Source organism: Telopea speciosissima, chromosome 3 (genome assembly GCF_018873765.1).
Source record: "Telopea speciosissima isolate NSW1024214 ecotype Mountain lineage chromosome 3, Tspe_v1, whole genome shotgun sequence".
Classification (NCBI taxonomy): domain Eukaryota; kingdom Viridiplantae; phylum Streptophyta; class Magnoliopsida; order Proteales; family Proteaceae; genus Telopea; species Telopea speciosissima.
The window spans coordinates 38,695,348-38,722,392 of NC_057918.1; the positions used below are offsets into that span (position 1 = coordinate 38,695,348).

General features: G+C 37.6%; 1 protein-coding gene and 1 long non-coding RNA gene across 4 annotated transcripts; one reads left to right on the forward strand and one right to left on the reverse strand.

Moving 5' to 3' along the window:
* The first annotated feature begins 120 nt into the window (after positions 1–120).
* On the forward strand, positions 121–27,045 carry LOC122655690 (endoplasmic reticulum metallopeptidase 1). Of its 3 annotated transcripts, none has more exons than XM_043849964.1 (13): positions 121–497; positions 1,665–1,903; positions 6,759–6,915; positions 9,061–9,138; positions 9,944–10,018; positions 10,898–11,017; positions 13,202–13,366; positions 13,530–14,055; positions 14,207–14,363; positions 21,357–21,466; positions 22,447–22,559; positions 23,294–23,654; positions 26,501–27,045. In XM_043849964.1, exons 1-13 carry the CDS (start codon positions 165–167, stop codon positions 26,821–26,823), a joined length of 2,757 nt encoding a protein of 918 aa, XP_043705899.1. In that variant the 5' UTR covers positions 121–164; the 3' UTR covers positions 26,824–27,045. The 3 variants fall into 3 exon arrangements, with proteins under 3 accessions (XP_043705899.1, XP_043705900.1, XP_043705901.1); XM_043849965.1 differs by having other exon boundaries at positions 26,510–27,045; XM_043849966.1 differs by lacking the exons at positions 121–497; positions 1,665–1,903; positions 6,759–6,915 and having other exon boundaries at positions 9,064–9,154.
* Positions 24,380–25,621, reverse strand: LOC122655692. Its single transcript, XR_006331995.1, has 3 exons — positions 25,611–25,621; positions 25,244–25,250; positions 24,380–24,692 (listed from the first exon to the last, which is right to left on the reverse strand). It is a non-coding gene; the product is annotated as an uncharacterized LOC122655692 (long non-coding RNA).

Sequence of the window (27,045 nt, forward strand, 5' to 3'; positions counted from 1 at the left end):
TGGTTTTATAAAATGATAAACACAGTGAATTGCTTCTACTTTGCCAAATTTCTCTTCTCCATTTTCTGCTTAACTTTTTATTGTTTGTACTCTGTTAACGTTTTCAATGATTCTTGTGGTCGTCCATCTTGATCAGGTTCTTCACTTAAATAATCACAAAGAGGATGGCGCGAACGTCTGACTCTTCATCAGGATCAAGACGATCAGGCAGTACTGAAACGGTTAGTTTATCTTCAGTTGATGAGAAAATTCATCTGACTGAACGTGGAGAGAGCCCAAAGAGGTCAGCATTTCTGTGGCTGGCTTTGTTTATTGTGATCGTCAATTGCTCCTGGGGTGTTCACCGTTATCAGTTTCAGACTCTGCCAGTCCCACTTAGTGCTGATCAGGCAGGCAAAAAGGGTTTCTCAGAATATGAGGCGATGGAGCATGTAAAGGCCTTGACGGAATTGGGTCCTCATCCTGTTGGTTCAGATGCTCTTGATCTTGCATTGCAGGTTTGGCTCTAAAGAGTAAATTTCCTTCCAGATTTTTTTCCCAAGCGCAAGTTCTCCTCTATGTTTTTATTTAACTTCTATATCTTCTCTTAACCGTATGTTTGTATTTAACTTCTATTTCTTCTCTGAGCGTCTTAGATTCAAATCTTTGATGCAGTATCTATGATCATGAAGTAATTCTTAGCATGACAATCAAGAGGAAATACAGTCCCTCTCCAAATCACTGGAGAGGGGCTCTCACATGCCATGAAGAGTACTAAATTGCCCACTTAAGCTCTTATCACCTTTTCTTTACCCAAAAAAAAATCAAATCATTTTGTCAGTTTGTTGTAATATAAAAATGTCCTGATACAACTAGAAGACTTATGAGATATTCTAATCTTGATAGGCTGATGTCAAATTTCTTGAACATCCACCAACTTCCTACCTCTTTCTCAGAACATTTATTTGCACAATCGCACTTGTGGTTGGCTCTGTCTTGTTCCAAAGCCAAGTCCTAAAAAGCCAAGTCCTAAACAAATAGTTCTGTGGTAACCATTCATCATAGTCAGCTAATTTTTCTGGAGGATATGAAGCAAATATTTCAACTTACCGTTGGCTCCGATGAAAATTTTAACCACAGTTCACTGCGTAGTAAATTGTATCATTGAGCTCAATTTCATCAATTCAAATTCTATAAGTTTCAGAGATAATTGAATGTTCACACTGCAGTTGGCACTGAAATGCAGTTAGCTGAGTAATCAACAGTAGATTGAGGACAATGCACTTTTTGATTGAACTATGGGGTTGTCTTTTCTTTCTTATTGCTGTTTAATCTTTTTTATTTCTTTGATATGCCACGCACATTACTGTTATGCCTTTAGTTCAAACTTCAAACCCATCTGCAAAGATGAGTTGTTATCCAGATTTACTGTGGCAGATCCATCCCATTGAAGCAGTAGGAAAGCAACTTCAGTTTAAATTATTCTTTTTGTGTTTAAAATATCATGTATGTATGTAATTTATGTAATTGATCCATCCCATTGAAGCAATAGCATACATTTATTTATTCTGTTCTTTTTTCCATTCATCTAAATATCTAATTGAATTAAACTGCTTCATAAACTTCAATATCATTCATTTGCGAAATCTTGTTGGATTCTTCTCTTAATATGCCTTCCACCATAGTATGTTTTGGAAGCAGCTGAACAGATAAAAAAAGTAGCTCACTGGGAGGTTGATGTTCAAGTGGATTTCTTCCATGCAAACTCTGGTGCAAATCGTCTTGCAGCTGGGCTATTTAAGGGGAGAACACTTGTTTATTCGGACCTTAAGCATGTAGTCGTGAGAATCCTGCCTAAATATCTACCGGAAGCAGAGGAAAATGCGATTCTGGTTTCTTCTCACATTGATACTGTTTTCTCAACGTATGGTTCCCTATCTTTGCCTTTTTATTATTGCTGGAAATTCTTTTGGCTCACACTGATTGTGTTGATCTTTACTGATAATTTTAGCATCCCAAGAAAGTAAGGAAAGAGGAAAACCCAAATTATGGAGAAGGAGAAGAAGAAGAATATCTGAAAGTAAATTAGAGTATTAACAGCTTCATGGATATGCTTTCATTGTCCTTAGATTCAGATTAGATATTCCCTCGTAGCCAAACAATATACTTGGCAGGGGGCTAAAATAATGCCAGAGAGGCAGTGACAGCTTGTTTTCAGCAAAGCTCATCTCTTTGGGAGCACAAACTTATATTCAAACTATGGCTCTCTCTATTGGTGGATATTTGCAAATCATTTTTTTTTAAAAATTGAACTCCTGCAGGTTATATTTGCATTGTTTTCCATGTATCACATAACAATATTTTCTGTGTCAGATACACTGAATTCCTAATTGTTCTTGGTTGTAGAGCATGGTAAAATTGCTTAGTAAGTTTTTGTTAGGTAAACCATTTAAATGAAGTCTAAAGTTATCCAGTATGAGCTTCGAAATTTTCTCTTGGCATTTAAACTCATACAACAACAACAACTCAACCTGATCCCAACTAAATGGGGTTGGCTACATGGATCCTTGCCCTCCAATCAGCTCTATTTGAGGTCATACTTGATACAAGGCCTAAGCTATGCATTTCTTTCCTCACCACTTCTCCTAAGGTCATTTTAGTTCTGCTCCTAGCTCTTTTACTTCCTTCAATCTGAATCAAATCACTCCTCTGTTGAACATGGCCATTCCACCTCAAACGACTTTCTCGTAGCTTATCATGTATCGGAGCTACTCCCAAACCAGTTCTAATATGATCATTCCTTATTTTATCCTTCCTAGTTTTGCCACTCATCCATCTCAACATCCTCATCTCTGCTACATTGAGTTTATCTATATGATGCTTCTTAACTGCCCAACATTCCGCACCATACATCATAGTCGGTCATATGAGTTATGACTGATTGATTGTTCTATATTTAAAGGAATACGCCATTCACACAACACTCCGGATGCACCTCTCCACTTCATCCATCCTATTTTAATTCTTTGTGAAACATCATCCTCTCTATCACCTTCTTTATTTATGATTGAGCCAAGATACTTAAAATAATCACTTTGCGGAATCTCCCTCTCATCAATTTTCACCACCTCATTATCCGACCTAGTGTAACCAAAGTTAACAAACCATATACTCCGTCTTCTTTATACTTATCTTAGAGCCTTTTGATTTCAAGGTTGATCTCCATAACTCTAACTTGGCGTTAATCCCTACTTTTGTCTTATCCACCAAAACAATATGATCAACAAAAACCATACACCAAGGAACCTCATCTTGAATGTCTCTGGTTAAATCATCCATGATAAGTGCAAATAAATAAGGGCTTTAAAGCTGATCTTTGATGTAACCCAGTTGTAATTGGGAATTCACTACCTTGCCCCCCCCCATAGTTCTTACACTTGTCACCACACCATCATACATATCTTTAATTATGTCCACAAATTTACTTGAAACACTTCTCTTCTCTAATCCTTGCCAGATTACCTCTCTAAGGACTCTATCATAAGCCTTTTCTAGTTCAATAAAGACCATATGAAGATCCTTCTTGCAATCTCTATATCTTTTCATAAGTCTCCTAATTAGGTAAATAGCTTCCCTTGTGGATCTTCCTAACATAAAACCACATTGATTCTCCATAATAGTACCTTTTTTTTTTTTTTTGTCTCAAGTGGGTTTCAAAAATTTTCTCCCATAGTTTCATAGTATGGCACATTAGTTTTATGCCTCTATAGTTATTGCAGCTCTGAATGTCACCTTTATTTTTGTAAATCGAAACCATGATGCTTCTCCTCCATTCATTTGGCATTTAAACTCATATGTCTTCTAAATCATGCTTTTGGTGGGCCAATATTTTGTGTATAAAAATGTTTCATTGCTTGTGTATTGTTAAGAGCAAGTTGTATTTAGCCCAAACCAAACATTTCATAAAGAGAGAAGGTTTAACAAAGTAAGATTGACATCATCACCTATTTCAGTTTTTCTTCCAACTATTTTTCCAAAAATTTTCATTTCTTGGTAAAACACATCCGAGGAAATACTTTCGCCTTGATAAAACATGTATTTCTCATGTTGGCATAACCTTTGTGCAACAGCCATCGTATCCAAAGACACAGTTGAATGAAGACTTATATGGAAGTCGTGTCACACTATTTGCAACACTATAGCAATTTCATGACATGGGAATTATATGTGGATCGATATAGGGATGAATTTCTTGTTCAATCTCATTTTATGTAACAAATTAAGTGAACATTGATGTAATGTACATTTTATTTGAATGTTTTGATTGATGTGTGCTAATTAGAATGTTTTGATTGCTAATTTGCTATGTTTTACTAAATTATATATAGATTATGTTGTTTTAGACTTTTAGTACGACTCGTCGCCTACCAACCTATGGTCCAAAGTGAAACTCATATTTGGACTTGTTTTTTGGCAAACCGGGCATGCCATTGTGTTTAAATGGCCTGAAATAGGCTGGATACCAAGTTTCGGACCCAAAATATGTGTACAACCCACCGAGTTGGGGGTCCGAGTCCAAAAAAAAAATTGCACCAACTCGCCGAGATCTCGGCGAGATCTCGGCTCGACTCGGTTTCTGGCCTAGCCGAGATGCCACCGAGACCCGAGTTCTCGAACCTTGGTTCTATGTGCTTAGTCATGAGATCGTCCATGCATGTTTGACTACCTGTGTCGGAGTTACTTGTGCAGAATATTTTATTCTAATGAAAGCACTGATTTTAGTGGCATTTAAAATTGAACTTCTATTTTTATTTTGAAAAAGGATAATGAAATGGCAAGAGTGCTCCTTGCTTCTTGTAGTCAAGCTATGTTATTTGCAAAAGACTTGGGCAATTAGCTGAGATGTTATGTAGCACATCACAGACACAGATTTTTTTTTTTGCGGGGGGGTGGGGGTTAGGGGAAGGAGGGAAAGAATATGCCTAAAAACCTCAGTTGTATCACCTAATATGCTGAGGAAGGGGGACAAATGAGAAAAAAAAATCTTTCAATTTAATGATTACTCAATGTTCTACAACACTAACATTTTAATACTAATATAATAGTTAATGAACTTCCCCAAGAGAATGTTTGACAAAATGATCTAGACTAGAATTCCAATCCCTGAAAAGGATCTGTACAAATACAACTTTCAGATCTTTCTTAGAGTTCCGAGTTGACTTTGTCTACACTTTTCATTTGGGATCAGGTAAAATTGAATTAAAAGGGGGGAAAATCATAGAGAGAGCTATAAAAGGTCCAAAAATAAGATGACGAGCTGATGGGCTCAAGAATCTTTATGGAATAAGGAAACCATAAAGAAAGGAACTCCATTCTTCACAAAATGCTATTCCCTCTTCGGGAGCCACCCACTAAAGTTCCAGGACAAATGGAATAAATTTGATTGTTGAGGCAGACAATGTATTGTCAACATGGAAACTGATCTAGCTGGGTATGGATTGTTGCTAACCTGATCCGACAGGCCTACCCTTCACCTGAGTCAAACTGACGTGTAAACAGGGTTGGGCAGGGCAAGAGACAGGACCTTGGAGCGGTGTGGGCGGTAATATGGACAGAAGTAAGAAAAAATGAAGGAGCATATTATAGGTTCTAAATAGTTGAGGCACTTAATAGTGGTCACTTTTTTGGGCAATCCAAGTCTGGCCTGAAACGTAATTAGTCCTTAATATATCTCCCCAATTAGGTTGGTTCATGTCTGCCAGGCCTCCCTATAATCTGGTTCATTTCCATCCTCAATTTGTAGTCTTCGAAATCCCAGAATAAAGAACCTTTTCAGACACCAGTTAGTGACATCTGATTGCCTTGATATGTTTTTTTTACAGTCTAGGCACATAATCCTAATGATCATCTAAAAGTAATCCCAGTTGAATACTTGAATTGCTATTGGATTATTTATAGATGGTCAAATTAACATTTTCTAGGACAGCTCCGAAAGCATTACATATGAATCCTATAATTTTTGTAATTCCTCCAAAATTTTCTTTGCTTTATGTGGATCAATTTATAGTTGTCAAATTTTTTTCCTTTTTAATATAGTCCTTGTCTCTTTATCTATAAATTAAATAAATTACCTTATTTTATTGAAAAAACAAAAGAATGCTGGGACTGATTCTTTTGTGGTTTCAATTAATTTCGGTCCAATGAAGTCATTTATAAATTCTTTGTAGAAGACTGCAGCTGTAACATGAAATTGATGAGGATAGCATCTCTAGTATCAGCTTATTTTAATGCACCGAGTCAATGAGCAATCAAAGGATTCCAAATTTGCAGCTATTTTCGGGGTTGGTCTAGGGTCAGGGAGGGCTGGATGAACATGGTAAAGGGCTATGGTTGTTTGGTTCTACTGGATGGCTTGGGCACATGTGCATCCAAACAAATTTTGCTGCAATAAAGTGGAAATTTAGGGATAAGGGTGGTTTTCTATAGTCTGTATGATAAACACTAAAGGTTGTGGGTTTTAAATTAACCAGAAATTAAGGTAGAGGGAAAACTGGAAATAAAAAGTTATAAAGCAATCACACTACTTATTGAGTTATTGTTGGCTCTGAATTAAAGCTTCAAGCATACGAGTGTATGTTCCTAATTTTCAAGCTAACAACTCGCAATTTTATTTTTTCAATGCTTCAGTTCTTTGTTTTACTCTTATTTTCTTGCAACTCTAGTAGAATCTGCATCTAAATTCTTGAAGCTTCAGTCCAATCTGCTTGTGTGACTTTCAGAGAAGGAGCTGGAGACTGCAGTTCATGTGTGGCTGTTATGTTGGAGCTTGCTCGAGGGATTTCTCAATGGGCTAATGGGTTTAAGAATGCTGTTATATTTTTGTTCAATACTGGGGAGGAGGAAGGTCTCATTGGTGCTCATAGCTTTATAACTCAGGTTTGAAGGATTTAAAATCCATTCATTAATATTCTCTGTTTTGTAATTCCCCCCTTGTTTAGTAAGAGACCAATAACTTATTGCATAAATATGGTAAAGTATGCGCCATTTTTTATTGATTTGGTTGGATCCCTTGTATTGATTTTATTTTGCATAGAGCAAATTCTTTTTTCTCTTTTCTTCTGGAATGGAAAAACAAAGTTGGATTTGCAGTCACATAATCTGGATTTTATAAAAATAGATCTTTTTTTTTGGGGGGGAAAATTACTTGTACACCCCATGTACTATTGCCCGATTGCTTAATACCCCCCATTTTTTAAAAACTTACTTGAACACCCCCTGCATTTTACGATTTCTGTCAAGTAGGTCCTCTCCGTTAGTCAGTCACCGTTTAGTGATGACGTCATGGATTAGAAAAACCCTAAATACCCAAACTACCCTTTAAGGGTAGTGAAGTGACCCTTTTACCCTCCTTCTTCTTCTTCTTCTTCCTGCAACCCCACCGCCTCTACCCCCTTTTACCCTCCTTCTTGTTGAGGTTGGGACCTGGGTAACAGAGGAGCTGTTGATTGAACCTGTATTCCAGCTTTACCTGATGTTCTGAACTTTCTTTTTATTTTCTTGCCCCTTCTATAGATTGATCAAACAGTTAGTTCTTCTCTTTCAGATTTTTGTCTGTAGCTTTAACTGTCTGCAGCTCTAAATTTGTAGAGAGGTTTATGATTATTTCCCCTTTGTTAAATTGTTAATTTTTCCCCTCTATTTACCAAATTTTTTTCCCCCCCCCCTCTACCACCTGTTAACTATTTCTTCTTCTTCACAAACTCCTTTTCTCGTTGCTGTCCTATGGTAACAACAACAAACCCTCTCAAACCCCTTTCTTCCTATCTCCCAACACCTCACCTTTCCTCTTCCTTCTTCCCCGCTGTGACAGCGATCCAAAAAAAAAAGAAAAAAAAAGAAAAAGAAAATCGATTCTGTTAAAACCAGAAGTTGAACCAAAACCCAACCCTCCCCTGTGTTATCAACTTCCACCTTCTTTTCGATTTCCATTGAATCTCAACACCATAAAACCCTGATCCATCCCATTCCTTTGATTCCAGCGTTATCACCCTCCCTTTTGTTTTTGTTTTTTTTTTCTGCAACTTCATTCGACCCATCCCTCCCTCTAAGGGTTCCACCGATTGGAAAAAAAAAGGAGAAGAAGAAGAGCAGACGGCGAGAAACCGAGAATCAAAAAAATAAAATAAAAATACATGGTTTGTCTTGCGGTGGTTCGAATCCCTCGTTCCCGATGTACCCGCCATGCGTTGATGGTGACAGTGGTGAGGTCGGTCCTCCCTCTGCAGCTGAAGTGTGGTTGTAGGAAGAAGAAGAAGAAGAAGAAGAAATAGTTAAAGGGTAAATTGGTAATTTTAACTTCACTGTTTTCAATTGAATAGATGATAAGGGTAAAATGGACTTTTCCATTCAACCACTAACAGCAAACTAGCACCGTCAGGTTTCAGGGGGTGTCAAGTAATTGTTTGAATAGGTTGATGTATTAAGCAATCGGGCAATAGTACATGGGGGTGTACAAGTAATTTTTTCTTTGATGGTGTAAGGAACCTATGTTGATATAACAATAAAACAGTTCTGATTCTGTTCAATAACTAATCTGTTTTAGTTCCCATTATAACTGCAATAATGTCAAAATGTAAAATCCGGTGTAGTAATTGTTACTTAAATATTTCATCAATTTTGTGAGGTGTAAAATGATATGTTCTTCTGGAGTACTGTCATTCAGAGTTTATCAATTGTTCAAGATTCTATGATTATGTACTACAGCTCAAGTACCTCATTTGGCAAGGCCACCTGAGAAAGAATTTCTTGATTTAATGAAAGCAATTTACCTAGGCGTCCTTACCATTTATTTATATGAAAGAGCTTCTAATTTTATTGATGTAATAAATTGCTAAAAGATTTGTATTTTTTTCTTGCATGGATGGGTTTTTTTTGCCCCTAATATTAATGAATTGTAGTGTCAGCCTTCTCCGAAGGAAAGGAAAACAAATGTTTCAAAATTTGAATTAGGTTTCATCTACAATTCAAGAGAAGCACACATCTCAGATACTGAAGAACTGACATGTAAATTTGTTGGTGCAGCATCCTTGGAGTAAAACTATTCGTTTGGCTGTTGATTTGGAAGCCATGGGTATTGGGGGGAAGTCCAGCATATTTCAGGTTAATCTTCAATAGAGTAAGAATCTGTTAGTGTCTTGTATCATTTAGTTGATTGTATAGTCTGCTACTATTCATGTAATACTGATTCATTAAAAAAAATGTAATAGGCATATGCTCCTCGTCTTGACAAACCAAAAATGAGCCACCTGTGATCTTACCAGGTCAAAATAATCGTTGACCAGTTGTCTTAAGTGGGTTCTTGGGGAGTAAAGCGGGGAGAGGGAAGAACAATACAACTTACAAAGCCCTGCCTTAGAAAACATTTATTACCAAAGGAAGAAAATACAGGGAGGACTCCCCAAGAAAAGGGAGGAGAGGGAAGAACAATACAACTTACAAAGCCCTGCCTTTACAGAGAGCAGGCGGGGAAGGCATGGGCTTGTAAAATAGAAGGGGAAAGACCCAAGAATCCATAATCAGCCTGTTTCTAGGGGTATCCACACACCAGGACGGAGAACCATCTAGCTTAGTTTTGAAGAATGATTGAGTGGGTTATCTATTTGGTGTGAAGTGGTGGCTCATAAATTGAAGATCTTGAGAGATTAACAGATTCCCGTTTCATGGATAATAGCTGGCTCTATCATTCACTGAGTGTTATAGGATGCTCAACAGGATGTCTTTTTTGATGCTTTCCATTTTTTATTATTTTATAATATAGCATCTAGCATTAGACGTAAGGTCCTGGTTTAAAGCACACATCTTCATAAATCCTTAGTCACTTCTTATTTTTGCTTTCACCTTCCAGCCCCTCTTCTATTATTCGTGTTTGTAACTTACTGAAATTGAATGGCATGCATGGAAACAGAGTGGTCCTGATCCTTGGGCTATTGAAAACTTCGCCATGGTAGCAAAATATCCGTCTGGCCAAATCATTGCACAGGTTAGTGTTTTTCTTGGTTCCTGCCTACACTCTCTTTTATATTTGTTTGTTTTATTATCTCTTTTCAGACACAAACAGGATGACATTAAGAAGAAAAGGCACCATGTAAGAAGAAAAGGCACCATGTTTTTCTGTATTCAATCATCTGCAAGGTCTCTAATGTAAGAGCATTCTAAAGGCCTAAATAAAGGGCCAGGATTAGCTACACTGGGTAGAGGGTGGGCCTTGGTGCAACGGTAAGGTTGCTCCATTGTGACCAAATGGTCACAGGTTTGAGTCTGGAAACAGCCTCTCTGCGAAAACAGGGGTAAGGCTGCATACATTATGACCCTCCCCAGACCCCGCAATGGTGGGAGTCTTCTGCACTGGGTATGCCCTTTTATTAGCTCCACTGGGTATGTGGTTAGTGTATGTAATTGAAGGGCAAATTTGTAGTTTTATTTACTCTTGCTGGGTGTGCCAGATTAGTGGTTGTTAGTTAAGAAAAGAATCTGTTAATTAATATTGGGGCCCAGAAGCGGAAGTCGTATAAGGGTTTTGTCTTAGAGTTATGCATGCAGCTAAGCACTGAGAATTTGTGACTTGAACCCTAGCCACCAAGAATACTACGTACCTTAACCACCAGATAATGGATAGATTTTTTTTTTTTTTTGGGTATATATATATATATATATTACAAATTGGATTTTTGGTGGGAGCGTTAGATCAGATCCATCTAACTTCCTCAATTTTCTATGTAACAGCCTCTCCATTACAATGTTTAATGATTCAGCAAGTGCTTTCTCTATTCTCTAATTAATCTTTGCTCTCCCTTTATTTATGGTAGTAGATACCTCCCTTGGGGTTCAGGAATAGCCAAATAACTGTAGTTTGTTGCAGGATCTCTTTCTTTCAGGATTCATAAAATCTGCAACTGATTTCCAAGTGTACAAAGAAGTTGCTGGTCTTTCTGGGCTTGATTTTGCATATACTGATGCTGGTGCCGTATACCATACAAAGGTTAGTCTTCACATGAAAATCACTGCCAGCCTGTATACTTTATTTATATTTGAAAAAGAAAATTCTTGATGTCTCAATGGGTAATATTGGCATTTATGAGTCCATTATTTCCTGTTATCATCTCTGTATGTATGAATGTATCTATGAATCTAAAGTGACAAATATACATATGTGACAAATATACATATGAGAGAGATTATTATTTGTGTATGTGACATGATGGAGGTGAATTTTTTTTTTGGAAGATGGTTAATTAATGTGGCTAATGTAAATGAGTTTCTAGAAAAAGAAGTGCTAATGGAGTGAAAATGATCACAAAAGCATTTCTTCCCATTTTCAAGAAGGAAAAAAAAAAAAGAAAGATAAATTTCTCTAAACTCCACTAAAATAGAAGATGCTGAACTCCCTCCAATGTAGTCCTAGATAGACAAAGGGTCTACTAGGATCCAAGTAACCTGGACTTTCCAAAACTACTGGCCGAATGGGCAGATTTGAGGAATTAGGTCAAATTCTAGGATTAGGGTTAGGGTAGTGTGCATGAGTCTTATATTAAAAAGCTAGGCAGGTCTAGGGGAAACTAACAGTGAAGGTTTGATGGTGTTTGAGTGAGGAACTAAAAATCAGAAAATTAGGGTTTCAGATTTCGGGTTTTGGGGAATGGGAGGATTCGATTGAAATATGGAAGGGTTTTGATGGCTGGATAGGTCTAGATAGGTTTTTAGGATGTTGGGTTTTAATGGAGCAGAGGGGGATTAGGGTTTAAGTGTTAGGATGGGTCTGAGACTAAGGTTGAGTGGAGGGGGTGATCTAATGGAGCTGTGGCTGTAATTTGGATGAAATTGGATGGAGGGATAGGACTGGACAGGATATAGATGACCTAGGGTTTTAGTGGATCGATTGGAATGGGTGGAGTTTAGGTTAGAGGATTAGAAGAAGAAGGATGACTGCTGAAAATAGTAAATTACTTACTGGAATTGCAGGTCTTCAATGGCAACAGCTTTGAAGATAGAAAATAGCTTCTCCCGATCTTACAAGATGCAAGGAGATGAGAAGAAGATCCTCCCGGTCTACAAGACGCAAGGAGTCGATTGGAGGTCCACCAATCCCTTCATCTTGATATTACTCACAAGGCAACACTCTCAAAGGAGCAAGGCAGCAAGCAAAACCAAGTTTAATTTCTGAAATCTGAACTATGGGGCAGCCTCCCACGATTTTATTAATTTATAATATGGCCTAAGGCCCAAATCTTATTACAAATATGAATCACTCCCCTTCTTAAATCGTGGAGGGGGTGGGACACTTAATTTAAAAGCTAACAACTTAAATTATTCCCTAACAACCAATAGGATTAATCCCCTAACAACCAATAGGAATAGATCACTTAAATTGGACCAGGTCTGAACTGGTTCAATTTAAGTTTACAAATAGACTGGAAAATAAACTAAGTATGGAATAAACTAAGACTGAAATAACTAAGTATGGAAATAAACTAAGGCTCAAACACTCGGCCCTAATCTTAGGGCTGCTTCTTCTTCTTGTGGATGCTTGGATCTGCATCACGCTCTCAGCCAGTTTAAACCTTAGGGAGGCTTTGCATCTAATATTTTACCCTTCCTTCTCTTTTGTACTGTGCAACAGAATACGTAATAGACTACTCTGTCGTTTGATTTGTCTGCAGTGTCATAGCCTTGACACTTCAAGCCTAAGTATTTGATGGCTTTGCAGATTTTATCATATATTTAGGGATCATGACTCAACAACTTTTCTTCTTTTTATGATTTAAACAAAATTTTCACATAGATGTAATATGATACAAATCAATCAACCTACTGAGAGGTCTTAAAATTATTCATTATGGTTTTGAAATTTACTCTTTAACTTTAAGCATTTTGATGGAGGAAGTTGAGGCTGACCTTGCCTTTGTCCAGTTAACTGGATTCTCCATTATTCAATTAGTTTTCAACAAGTTTTTTAAAAACTGAATGAGAATTTTAATGATTGGATTTTTTTTAAAATTATTTTTGAAGTTTATAATTTTACAATTCGATTAAATGTAATGCCTTTTATGATTGCAGTATAATTTGATGTTCCATCTAATGATTTTGGCTCGGGATTTACTATATAAAACTAATTCCATCATTGATACCTATAGTTTCTTAATTGGCAAATGCTTTCATATTGCAGAATGATAAATTAAAGCTTTTGAAGCCTGGCTCCCTTCAGCATCTTGGAGAAAACATGCTCGCCTTTCTGCTTCAGACTGCTGCATCATCTCGTTTTCTGTCAGACAAGGCTATTGAAACCAGTGAAGACATTAGTCAAGACCAGGCTATATATTTTGACATTATGGTATAATCATAGTGACAACTTTGCTAGTGTTTAAAGCTTACTTCATGGATTATTTTTCCACCTTTAGTTAGTTTGCAATCACATAAAATTAACAATATATATATATATATATATATATTGTGATCACTCTTTGATGCATTCTGTATTTAATGGTCACTTTCAGGGGACATACATGATTGTGTATCGTCAACGTCTTGCAAGTATGCTTCAAAATTCAGTGATAATTCAGGCACTTCTAATCTGGACAACATCATTGCTTATGGGCGGTTATCCTGCTGCAGCATCTCTGGCCTTATCATTTATAAGTATTCTCATCATGTGGATATTTTCTCTAAGCTTCTCTGTTCTTGTTGCCTTCCTTCTACCTCTCATTTGTTCCTCGCCTTTGCCCTATATCGCAAGCCCATGGTTAGTAATTGGCTTGTTTGGGGCACCTGCTTTTATTGGGGCACTAACTGGTCAACATGTGGGTTATCTCATTCTTCAAAAATATCTGTGGCATGCCTCTTCCAAGAGGGAACAGAAGCGATCTCCTGCTATTCAAGCTGAGTTAATCAAGTTGGAGGCTGAAAGGTGGCTCTTTAAGGCTGGCTCTGTTCAGTGGTTACTTATTTTAATGGTGGGAAATTTTTATAAGGTTGGATCTTCCTACATAGCTGTCATTTGGCTAGCCTCACCTGCTTTTGCATGTATGTGTACATTTTCCCTTATCCTCCCTATTCTTAGTACCTTCAGCTAACACACACAGGAGAGAGAGAGAGAGAGAGAGAGAGAGAGAGGGTGCACACGTACACACACAAATCATGAGTTCCCCTTATTCCATTGTCTTGAATGGTGTAGATGGCTTTTTGGAAGCAACACTATCTCCAGTCCGATCGCCAAAGCCTCTCAAGATTGTAACCTTACTGCTAGGAATTACTGTTCCCATCATAATTTCTGCTGGTATACTCATTCGTCTGGTGGGCACAATAACTGGGATTATGGTCCTTTTTGATAGGTATGTTATAAAGGCAACATGTATTTTAATGCGCCAATATTCTTGATTTGAGTTTCTCATTGGTTGTAACTTTTAGTTGCTATGGCTTATGTGGTTGTCACAGAAATTGCCAAAACAGTGCTTTTCTACAAGAATGTGTTTAAAAGGTTACCAAGGAAAATCTCACTAATACCTTTCTTCTGTTGCATTAAAATATGGGGAAATATCATCCCCCTCCCCTTTAAGTTTCCTTAATATCAACCCAATACCCAAGTTTTGAAAAATTATAATGCCCTCCCTTACTTTTTAAAGATTCTATCAACCGTACCCTAAACGTTAAAAAACGCCATTAAGTGATGATGTGGGCATGTCCAATTTTTTAAAAACCCCAGATTACCCTTAATAAAATTTCATTCCAATTTTGGCCTATTCAATCCCAAAACCCCTTTTTCGTTTCTTCATCTTCTTCTTATTCTTCTTCCTCATCGCCTCTGCAACATCTCCTTCTTTCCTCTTCTTCCTCTCTGCGTTTCTTCCTCTTCTTCTTCTTCCACCAACACCACCATCATAAATAGAATCGCCGCCAATCCTCTTCCACTGCCAGCACCACCATCATAAATAGAACCGCCGCCGATCTTCTTCCTACTACTTTTCTTTAATAGTACTTATCATCTACACAGCTGAATGAACTCTCTCCTGTAGGTTTAAAAAAAAAAGTTCAATTTTCGTTTTCATCTTGGCTTCCGACTCTGTTTTCGGGCTAGAATCAAGTCAAAAGGAAGTTCGTCACCGGCCAAAAGCGATCAAAGCTATGAATCATGCAAACCCCAAGCTATAAATCAAATGAAAATAACTCAGGGATATAAACTCAGATCTTGCAAAATCAACTCTGAACCTTCTATAAAAACTGAACCAGAAATTCGTTAGAATATGTAACCCATTACCCTTAAAAGTTCAATCTGTATTTTCACCCTAAAAGAATCACAATCTTTGATGTAAGAACCAAGCCAGGAATTAATTTTTCCCATTTGTTCTAAGAAACACTCATCTGAAATTGATTTTGATCATCAGATTTGATGAAAAACTGAACCCAAAAATTCTTTAGAACATGTAACCCATTACCCTTAAAAGCTCGATCTGTATTTTAACTCTCCCAATTACTCACTCCTTTAAACTTCAGTTCATGTAAGAAACCCACTTGTGCTCTGTAATGGCACCTCATATATTTTTAATGCCCTTCAAATTTCATTGCAGTGCCCGAATTTTCAGTTCTCTCCCTTTCTGTTTCTCTGGATAATCTCTTCTCTTCTCCATCTTTTTCCCCTTCTGCTTCATCTTCGATATGTGGTTTCAATTCCATTCCCAGAAGACCAAGTAAAGCAAAGCCTAAGTGACTCCAACGGAAACCTGATCTCCTACTGCCGCCTCTGCTGAGTAATCTTCTATCGTTATCACCGGGGTTGTGCTTGGCATTGAGAGAGGGAGGAGTGAGAGAGGAGAGAGGAGAGAGAAACGGATAACTCAGGTTAGTTTAGGGTTGGGTGGGGAAATTTGGGCATTGAAATTTGTCCGTCTGATTTGAGGTTAGAGACGAGGGTAATATCGTCCTTTCATATGCTGTTTTAACAGAGTTAGTCACTTAGGGTATGGTTGATAGAATCTTTAAAAAGAAGGGGAGGGCATTATCATTTTTCAAAACTTGGGTATTGGGTTGATATTAAGGAAACTTAGAGGGGAGGGGGATGATATTTCCCCTTAAAATATCTATTATTTTTCCTGAGAAGTGGGAAGGGAAGCAGTTACATTAAGATTTTTTATTTGATAAATAACCAAAATCCATAGAAATAGGATAGGACAGATTGTATGCTATAACATCAAGCGATAAAGGGCCCAAACACCAAGAGACACTACATAATCAGGAATGATCCCAAATACAAGGATTGTCTACCTACACCACCCTTAGCAAGCTCAGCCAAAGAGTTAGCCGAGCTGATCTCATTCTCCACTTTAAAGAGAACTCCACTTGAGAGCAGTGTTTCTAATAAGGGAAAGATACCTCCAATGCCCTCCCACCATATTGTGAAGCCACTAAATCATCAATTTTGAATCACATTCCACAAGCATATTCTACCATCCTTTATCTAAACAAATTTGCAAACCTTAAATAATTGCCTTAAGCTCTTATGTGATCAAATCAACATAGCAGTGACAATAGGGTTGGAAAACACCAACAGAACCACCCTTTCATGTGACACCTCCAAATCCTGCTGATCCCAGATTTCCTAGAAAACTTCCTTCTGTTTTAAGTTTGATAATATTTGTTGGGGGGGGGGGGGGAGAGGAGATCCAAGTATGCTGGAATGGATCGAGGGACAATGAACACGACTGCCCGTAACATAATGATCTCACATGATTCCTAGGATGATCTAAGCCAACCCCGAAGCAACCTATTGTTTTTCTCCTCCCAAAAAGACCATAAGATAACCAAGAAGATGAACCTACACATAAGCTTACCCCTTTTGCCAAGGGAAATGGATTGCCAAGGCACCATCAAGTCTCAGATACCATGCGGCAGATTAATGTTCAGACCAGATGTAGAGACCAAGTGGTCCCAAACTACCTTTGAGAATGGACATAGACTAATTCCCCATACGATACACAGAATGAGCAAGCTTGGGGAAAAGTAAAGTTTGTACTTCCTCTACTGTGCAGTCTATCTACGTTTAAAAATTGAGATTATGTTTCAGTATTGAGTAAATGTTCTCAATAGTTGTCATTAGCTGTTATGTTCAAAGAACTATAGGTTGATGCAGATTCTCGTTATAGAGGAGCAAAATCTGAACCTACAACAAGATATTAGAAAGAGAGAAGAAATGGTGTAGTAGCATGCATTATAGAAATGGAACCTTACTTGTAGGATAATAAATAGGAAGTAGAACAAAAGGAGCATACTGAAGCAAAGCCTTTGAATCATAGTTCTTTTAAGCTCAAATAGGTTGCCTCTAATTGACCTACTTGCTTCTGGTTAAGTGGAAACTTGAAGAAACTAATATCTTGTGGAGTCCACAAACCAAATTCCAACTAGCTTGTTAGTTTTTACATACACTAACTCCTACTACTTCGACATGCTAATTGCTCTGCCATTTGACCGGTGAAAGCATCACAGATTATGACCTTTGATTGGACTATTTATTTACATGAATAGAACATTTACTACTGGATCTTCATGAACACAATAAAATCACATAACTACTGTCCAAGTACTATTGCAAACTTTTAACTTAATTCTAATATTCTATTTGCCCAGATTGGCCAAATTAAATGCACTAAACAATATGAATTGGGAGGTCTGAGCAATCCAATAGAGTTTTAAGACCATAGTCTGCACAGAATCTTTTAGAGGTTCCTAGGTTCATTTAATTAGATTGATCTTTGTACTATCTATTTTTTTTTTCCCACTTACGACATGAGGATCGCTGAACCACTTTAAGTTCCACCAATATGGAATCCTAGATCCAACTCATATTCAGAGCTTGACATATTGTGGCCTCCATCTCCTGCCTATGCTCATGTTTTGTTATGCTCCTGCACCATACTGGGTTAGTAGTTCTACTTCTACGAATTTTAAAAATTGTATGTGTTAGTAGAACCGAGAATGAGAGAATTAGAGAATGGCTAGTATTTTATCATTGATAGGTAAGCCCTCTATTTATAATAGAGGGAAAATTACAAAGGGGACAGAAATACTCCTCACTAGCTGACTCTATAAGAGCAGCAGTCTATACCTAATGAATAACAATTAAACTATTCGAAAAGGACCAGAATACCCCCACGGTATCTGGATTACATATTCCAACACTCCCCCTCAAGATGGATTATACATATACTAAAAAGAAGCTCCAACTTGAACTAATTAAGGAAAAATAAATGCTAACACTCCATTCTAACACTCCCCCTCAAGTTGGCGCATATAAGGCACTAATGGCAAACTTGAACAACATAGGAAGAAACAGAATTGCAACAAATTCTAGCTTGACACACTGACGGATGAATAAAGCTCCCAAATAATCACTATAAATCTTCAAGAACTTGAAATAATTGATCTTCAAAACTTGGGTAGACTTGATCAACAAAGCTTTCAACAATCTTCAATAGCTGTCCAGTGATGAATCTCAGACTGGTAATCTTGAAGATAAACAACTAGGGCAAGCAAGCAGCGGAAACAATTGAATCAGGCAACGGAAATAATCAACCCAACTGTAAATCCTCAAATAGGCAGGCAACAACCAAATATCTTAACCACGCTTCAATACTTCAAGCTCCTCCTTACGGCGAGTTCAACCCAATAACAAAAGATACCCAATGGCTATGGTGGAAAAAACTGATCTTCTATGTGTTTTGCCACAAATGTTCCTGCAAGTTCTGCTTCTGCAATATCTGCAAGTGTACTGTACATAATCTCCCCCTCAAGTATAGTAGTACACGTGGATATAACAGAGAAGATGTAAGAGATAATGAAAAAAGTATAATGTTCCAGAATTTTCCAAAGGTGCTATGGGAATGGAAAAGGAAGGAATGGCAAATTATAGTATACCATAAACTTCCAAAGTGGTTATGGGTAAATGCCAAAGGTATGGTATGGGATATGGGTAATTGAAGAAGCAGTGGGATAAAGAGTCATGAATAAAAAAACAATGCACCATATCAATTTTCAACCTTCTTCAATCGATCAAACAAACTTCTTAGATGGAAACTCCTGCAGGGGAGAAACACCAAACTCCAATTTGTAGATCTGATCTAAATAAGAAAACAGATCTGATTTGAAGTAAGGAAAGACTCCAATCTTCAAGGCTTGATCAATCTTCAAACAAGGAAGAACCAGTGTGCAAAACTCCAATCTATAAACTCCCATATGCTGAATAGAACTGATGAAGATATCTGGGCAGAATTGATGTAATAAACTTCTAGAAAACTTGGATCAAATCTGAAGTAGAGAACAATAATGCTTGGAGCAATCTCCCAGAGTAAGCTGAATATAAACTTGTAGAAAAGCTCCCAGAGTAAGTTGGATGTGAACCGGTAGAAAAGCTTCACACAACCGAATAGATTCATAGTTGCAACCAATAACCATGGAACAACTGTTGTAATCCCAAATAGAAGCTGATCTCCAAGGTAGTAGATTTGATTCTTCAATAAGGTGAAAGAACTTCGATCTCCAATATTAGGCAGACACAGTCTCAAGACTAGGGCAGCAATAGTCCTCATGAAGGCAGCATAAACATGTTAACCAGTCATGCTTACAGAAGCCAATCAACAGAACCAGCAAGGGATGAATTATGGCTCAATAGAACCAGCAAGTAGTAGACAATAACTCAGCAGATCCAATAGGAATCGATGTAGCCAGCCACATAGGAACCAGAAAAAATATAGGTTGATAGTTGGATTGATGAAACCTGAATTTTACAAATATACTCAAAGAATGAAGCTGATATTTGGGTTGAATACTCCTCTGATGTTGATAAAACTCCCCCCCAAAAAAAAACAGCAAGAGAGGACATCCCTAATCCTAAGATCGATTATAGTCAGGGTTTTGTAAAAACCCGGAAAGTTGAGATCGATTGTAGGGAAGGGGGCTTCATAAAAGTGATGATGACTTGTCAAAGATTGATGATGTCTTGTAATAGATGCTATCCTCAGCTGCTTGAATGGATCTCCAATACGAATAACCAATCTCTTTGTATGATTGAGACTTGATCTTTAAGAGGGAGAAACACCAAAAATTGCAGAAAAAATAGGGCAGCAGCTATCACACAAAATAAAACTTCTTCAAGCCATGTATTGATGAAGTAGATTGTCCCTTTTGATAGTAGATACACCTCGAAAAAACTGCAGCAGCTTCAAGCAACCCTAACCCTAAAATCGATGTGTCTGGGTTTTATAAAACCCTGAAAATAAGGATCGATTGGGGTTAGGGGTCTTCAAACACTTGGAAGAGGCTAATATTGAGGTCGAGTGATCCTTGTAGTAGTGGAGAATCACCCCTCAAAAATCAGCAACAACTGAAAAGAGGAACCCTGAAATCGATTGGAGTCAGGGTTTTAAAAAACCCTGAAAAGGTGAGATCGATTGGGTGAATCAAGGCTGGAAAAGAAGGGAGAGGGGAGTAGATGGAAGAAGGTAGATAGGTGCTGGGAATGGTTGCATAGGAAGCTCCAACAATGGAGGATCAGCCTTCATGAGTGAGAGGAATCTGATCTTCAAAAATTTCTGAAAAGCTCCAGTATCGCAGGTATGGTTCCAGTAATATCAATTAGAGTTTAGGTTATGAAAAAAGGTAGATTGGGAGGAGGGCAACAACTAAATCATTGGATTACCTCATTAGTGCTGCCCTCTTAGAAGGATGAGAACCAAAAAACCAGAAAAAGGAGAAGCCGAGAGAGAGAGAGAAAGGAGGGAGAAGAGAAACGATGGTGAGGGGGTGTTCTGTAACCCTAGATCAGATTAGGAGGCTCTGATGCCATGTCAGCAGAACTGAGAATGAGAGAATTAGAGAATATTTAGTATTTTATCATTGATAGGTAAGCCCTCTATTTATAATTGAGGGAAAATTACAAAGGAGATAGAAATACCCCTCACTAGCTAACTCTATAAGAGCAGCAGTCTATACCTAATGAATAACAATTAAACTACCCCAAAAGGACCAGAATACCCCCACGGTATACTGGATTACATATTCCAACACTCCCCCCTCAAGCTGGATTAATTATACATATACTAAAAAGAAGGTCCAGCTTGAACTAATTAAGGAAAAATAAATGCTAACACTCCATTCTAACAGTTTGCCCCCAGATGCACTTTCAAGAGAGATTCAGCATTATTTCCATAGGAAAACTCATGCCTGTGCATGAGTTTTGAATTGTGATAAGCCTTCTGTTTTGAAATTTCAACTTCTCAGTTTGGTTCCTTTGGACACTGGAAGAACAAGTAGTGACCATATTTTTATGTTGACTGCAGGAATCCTGGTACCAAACCTGAATGGCTAGGCAATGTAATGGTTGCTGTTTTTGTTGCTGCAATTATTTGCCTTACATCAGTATATGTTCTTTCCTATATTCACCTTTCAGGTCTTCATTTTATCCTGCATTCTTTTTTGGTTACATTAGCCCTGAAATTTGTACATGTATCAGTGCAAACTGCTTTAGGTCTATAATATTAGTTATAAGAAGATTCCTCCCACTAGGATGTTTAAAATTTTTAGTTTTCAACCAGCAATTATGGTGTCTCATCTAACACGACACTAATTGTAGTATATTTTGGACAGAAAGATGAGTAAGACAATTTAGTAGAAATACCAATGGTATAGTTAGTTGCACATGATATGGATCCAAGATGTTGAATTGATGTGGCATCTCTTGGGCGTTGTCGCAAAACCAAGTAAATCATCCTTTCATCTGAATAAGTTTTCAATATCATCCCACATCAAGCAAACATTGGAAGGTTTTTATATCGTCTGATGTTTGATACCTTTGAAAACTTCAGCATCAAACTTGTTGCTTATTAATTTACGACCTAAATAGATGGCACTTGCAGTCTTTTACTGTTTTGGAACCTAGTAAAAGTTACTGGTTACTTACCTTCACTTATGTTGATTTTTTGGATAAATTTGTGGCTAACATGACCATGAGCATAGATGCAAAGCTTATCCAGGCATGTCTTATTTGCATTCACGCCTTTTGGAAAGAGCTGCTAAATTAAGTTCTTTTTTAGGTGAAGGAATTATGACTGCCTTACAGTATATTGGTTACTGTTTTCATTGCCTTTTATTTTTCTCTGATCAGCAACTGAAAGCAAAGTAATCATGTTTATTAACTCTGCAAGTATTATAGGAATATATAACTGACTTTGTTTACCGTCTATCTGAAAGAAAAAAAAAATGTCTTTTTCCCCCTTTTCTCTGTGTCAACAGTATTATTATTAACTATGGATTCTTTTTGTCCTTATGACATCAGAACCTTATCTTAATCTATCACTATGGCTTTAGCCTTCATTGGTGTTAGTCATCGGTTATGTGGTTGATTTCAATTTGTGTTAAATTGTTGTTCAGATGCTAAAAGATCAATCTTTCTTGCAACTGGTGCCCTGTTCGGCCTCACACTCAGTTTAGTTCTGTCAGGAATAGTTCCACCATTCACTGAAGATGTTGCCCGAGCTGTAAATGTAAGTTCTTCTTGGCTATTCAGATCTCTTAATGTGTTTTTCATCCAGTAAGAGCAGGTAACATTACCATAGTTGACGCAAAAATAAACCTGTGCAATTTACTGATTGACTCTTCCAATTGCATTGTTGAGTCCTGGGATGATCCGATTTATGTGAACTCTATGTTATTTGACAATCTGAGAAGTGACCCACTCATTGAAGATTTTTAGTGGATTCAAACAAAGGGAGGAAGGGCAGAATGTACAGAATGGACTTTTCAATTGCTGAGCTAAATCAATTCTTTTCATTTTTTTTGCATTAATTGCATTCGCTTCACAGAAGCCTGGATAAATGTCAAATCATTACTTGGTTATCACTAAGCTGAGTCAGACAAATCCTAGAGGACTCTGCTTGGGCATTACCCAATTCAATCACCTGACTTTTTACTTAGTAGGTCATCAAAATGTTATTACCTAGCAAAGTGGCAAGTGAACTACCTCATTCTGATGCCGTGTGTTGTCTTTGTTAAGATTTATTTTCAAATAATATAGGCGATTAATTAGATTAGTAGCTTGTGTTTTCTTGTTTGGAAGGTGTTTGTTAGTACTTCACGCTTCTCCTTAACTTTTGATTGATTTTGTTTACCTGCCTATATTCTTTTTGCTCCTAACATGAATCTTTGTGGAACAAATTCCAGAAAACCTCTTGCTTCTAATCATGCTGACACAAGAACACAATTATTCCATGGTTTTCAGGTTGTACATGTTGTTGAAACAACAGGCCAATATGGGGAGAACCAAAACCCATTTTCATATATTTCTCTATTTTCTCCAACTCCGGGCAAGTTAATGAAGGAGGTTGAACATGTCAAAGAGGAAGGATTTATTTGTGGAAAAGAGAAAGTAATTGATTTTGTTACTTTTAGGGTTGAGTATGGTTGCTGGAGTTCTGATGATACCTTACGTGGGTGGAGCAAAGCAGACATTCCAACTCTGCATGTTGAAAGTGATGAGAAGGGAGATGGAAGGAGCACACAGATTTCAATCGATACAAAAGTTTCTACACGCTGGTCACTGGCAATCAATACACACAAAATTGCAGATTTTAAGTTTGAAGGTGAGAAACAATCTCAGTATCTGGTCTAAAGAGTTTTCTTGTTTGGCTTTTGGTTTGTTGGACATGGGGATCCTAACTGCCTAACAAACCGACTAACTTGTGACCTCAATGTACCTATAATGATAATAGTATGGTAGAAAAGAGACAAATACCATAAATACATGATCCGAAACATGGGGGCACAGAACCATGCCCTACTGTGGATAACTTTCAGCATAAGTACTAGGCAGATCTTTAAAGTTTGTCTAAAGTATTAAGCTTCATCTTTACCTTGTAAGCATGTAGTGTTCTTCCTTGCCTCTGTTTGTCATCTCTTTAAATTTCTTCCTCGCATGCAAAACCTTGCCCCGCAGTTTCACATCTGTGTCAAGCATATCGACAACCTCTAAGTCGACATTGCAATATGTGCAGCTTGGGCTTTTTTCCTCATACCTCATATGCCAAGACAGCACAAATCATGATGGGCATCAAAAGGCTAGGAGAGGCAAAAAGAGGAGATAAGTGCTGATTCCTATATTTTACAGTTCTATACAAATTACAATGGAACAGTTTGTTCCAGGATAACCAAACTAGAACGAACGGCAAAGAGGTTCAGTTTTTCCAACCTTCAATCAAGGAAGGGAAGAAGGTGGTTACCTTCCCTTCTTCTGCTTCTTAATTCTTTTTCTTTCCAGTTTCCATGCTAAGTCCTTGTACATCCCCTTGCAACTGGCATTACCAGTGTGATAATATCTGAAACAGAAAACCAGTACTAACAATCTACCAGAAGAGAGGAGAAGAAGAATTGAGGAAGAAAAGAGAGAGGAGACTGCCGCAAGAGAGAGAGAGAGACAGTCCATACCTGCGGCAGTCCCCTCATCAACATTATATAATAGTGAATGTTGACTAATCACAATACTGCAAGGACTAGAAGACTCTTCAGTCCTTGTGGCACTAGAAGACTAACTAAACAATACAATGAAAACTAAAGATAACCAAAACATAACAGGATACTGCAGGGTTTGACAGTAATACCCCTGCGGTACTATATACATAACTCTCCCCCTCAAGCTGGAGCATATAAATTACCCATGCCCAGCTTGAAACAGCCGTTCTGGAAAGCTGGACTATACAGAGTATCACATGGCCAGAAGGAGATATATGATTACACCAAATCAGGGGTTCTGATCAGCCCCAAACTTGGAATCAAGTGTGCTTACCAATAGGGTCAACAGAGCTTTAAAGTATTATTGGGATCTGCTGGCTCGATGCAATATAAGGGCAGATCTAAATTCTGCCAACATAAAAAACCAGAAACAGGGTGCCGCCAACCCTTATGTTGATAGATATCAATTCCTGTAGATAAATAACTCCATGAAAATCCAGAACCAGGTAGTTTTCTTCATGTAGAGATCACAACAGAAGAAGAAGCTAGTCTTTCATTGATATAAACTAGATCTTTGTAGTAAAAAAATTGCAGCAAAGGTGGCTGCACACCACAAGGGAGAAATCTAAATGGAGTTTCTCAGAACCAAGATGGGAAAGATTGCAAGCACTGATTGAAGGAGCTCTGATACTATGTTATAATATCGGAAACAGAAAACCAGTACTAACAATCTAGAAGAAGAATTGATGAAGAAAAGAGAGAGGAGATTGCTGGGAGAGAGAGAGAGAGAGTCCATACCTGCGACAACCCCCTCATCAACATTATATAATAGTGAATGATTAATTGCAGAACCATGAGGACTAGAAGACTCTTCAGTCATTGCGGCAATAGAAGACTAACTAAACAATACAATGAAAACTAATGATAACAGGATACTGCGGGGTTTGATAGTAATACCCCTGCGGTTCCATATACATAACAACCAGCTTTCTTCCACCACTAGTGCCTCCATTAATTTGTCACTATTGCATCCTATATTCTGCTCAAACCCTGGTCATCCCATTCAATAACCACCAAAATTCGAGCTGTACGGTGACTTCCTTATACTTTCTATTTTCTTGTCATCCATAACAGAACCCATTCCAGCCCTCAAAAATTCATATGCAACTTCTCAAAATCCTAATTCATTTTAACTCTATCCTTCCTACCATTTTCAAACTGAAACCGTAACTTGTGCCAAAAAACTAGTTTTTCTGTGATCCTAGTGCTATTAAGATTCATTTTTCCATAAAAAGTTTATATTTCTATTTAATTCTCCATAATATTTTTTTTGGAAAATGGCCGCTACATTAGGCTTGTGGTCACTGTCATTTTACTCTTTTTGAACTCAAAAGTTGTTGGGGGACCATAATTGACTAATTCTACATCAACCCATTCTCCTGGGCATGGCCTCCCATATGAAGTTCCATCGACATTAATATGAATTACTGCCACCTCTGGCTTTCTTCTGTATAATAAAGGTGTTGAGATTTGAAGCACAGAATTATCCAATGTGTTGATGGCCATCTTCGCAGTAAATGGACTTTCAAGAAAATTTTAATATTTCAGTTTTCTCCCAATAACCATTTCTATATGCATTTTACCAATAGCTTTCTATATATCCCTCTATGTTTTGTTCTTCCAAAGCCCTCAGATCGTTAATACCACAAACAGCTCTAAGACAGCTGTTGAAGTGATTAGGATTGACAGCGGCCAGCAATAGAGAATAAAATAGTCATCAATATAGTTCTTGCTCTTCTACATTCATTCACTTCCTTTCTCTTGGAAAATATGAATATACAGCTTGCACGGACGTGTATTGGTTCTGGTGAACGTGTAAATGGGTCATTTCTTGACATCAGATAGCAACTATTACTTTATTAGAGAACATCCAGTTTGTCATTTTTCTATTCATGTTCTATTTTTTCCCCCTTGATTACAGAAAATTCAGATGAGTTGGTTCCAGTAGGGAACAAGATCGGAATTCATGGATGGCACATTATTCAATTTGCTGGGGGGAAGAATGCGCCAACAAAGTTTAATCTTACTCTCTTTTGGGTAAAGAATTATGCCCAGTTGACTCACAAGCCAGATGCACAGAGAAGGGATCAGCATCTCCTCTTGAAATTAAGAACAGATGTGGACAGACTGACGCCAAAATCTGAAAGAGTACTAACGAAGCTTCCTACTTGGTGTTCTCTGTTTGGTAAGTCGACTTCTCCTAACACATTAGCTTTCTTAAGTAGTCTTCCTGTTGATTTTTAGGCCCTTTTGGTCTCTTACTGAAAAATGTATGTATTGAGTCGAAAACTTTCTTGAGTTGCAGTATGCTTGATAGGTACTATTTTCTACCTAAATTGGTTATTATATTATTTTGCTGTAATTGTTACCGGATGAGAATTGTTTCCTCTTTTCAATTTAGTTGTAAAAGAGAGAATATAGATCTGTTCTAAGTTATTGGTTGTGCTACTTGTATTTCTTCTCTTA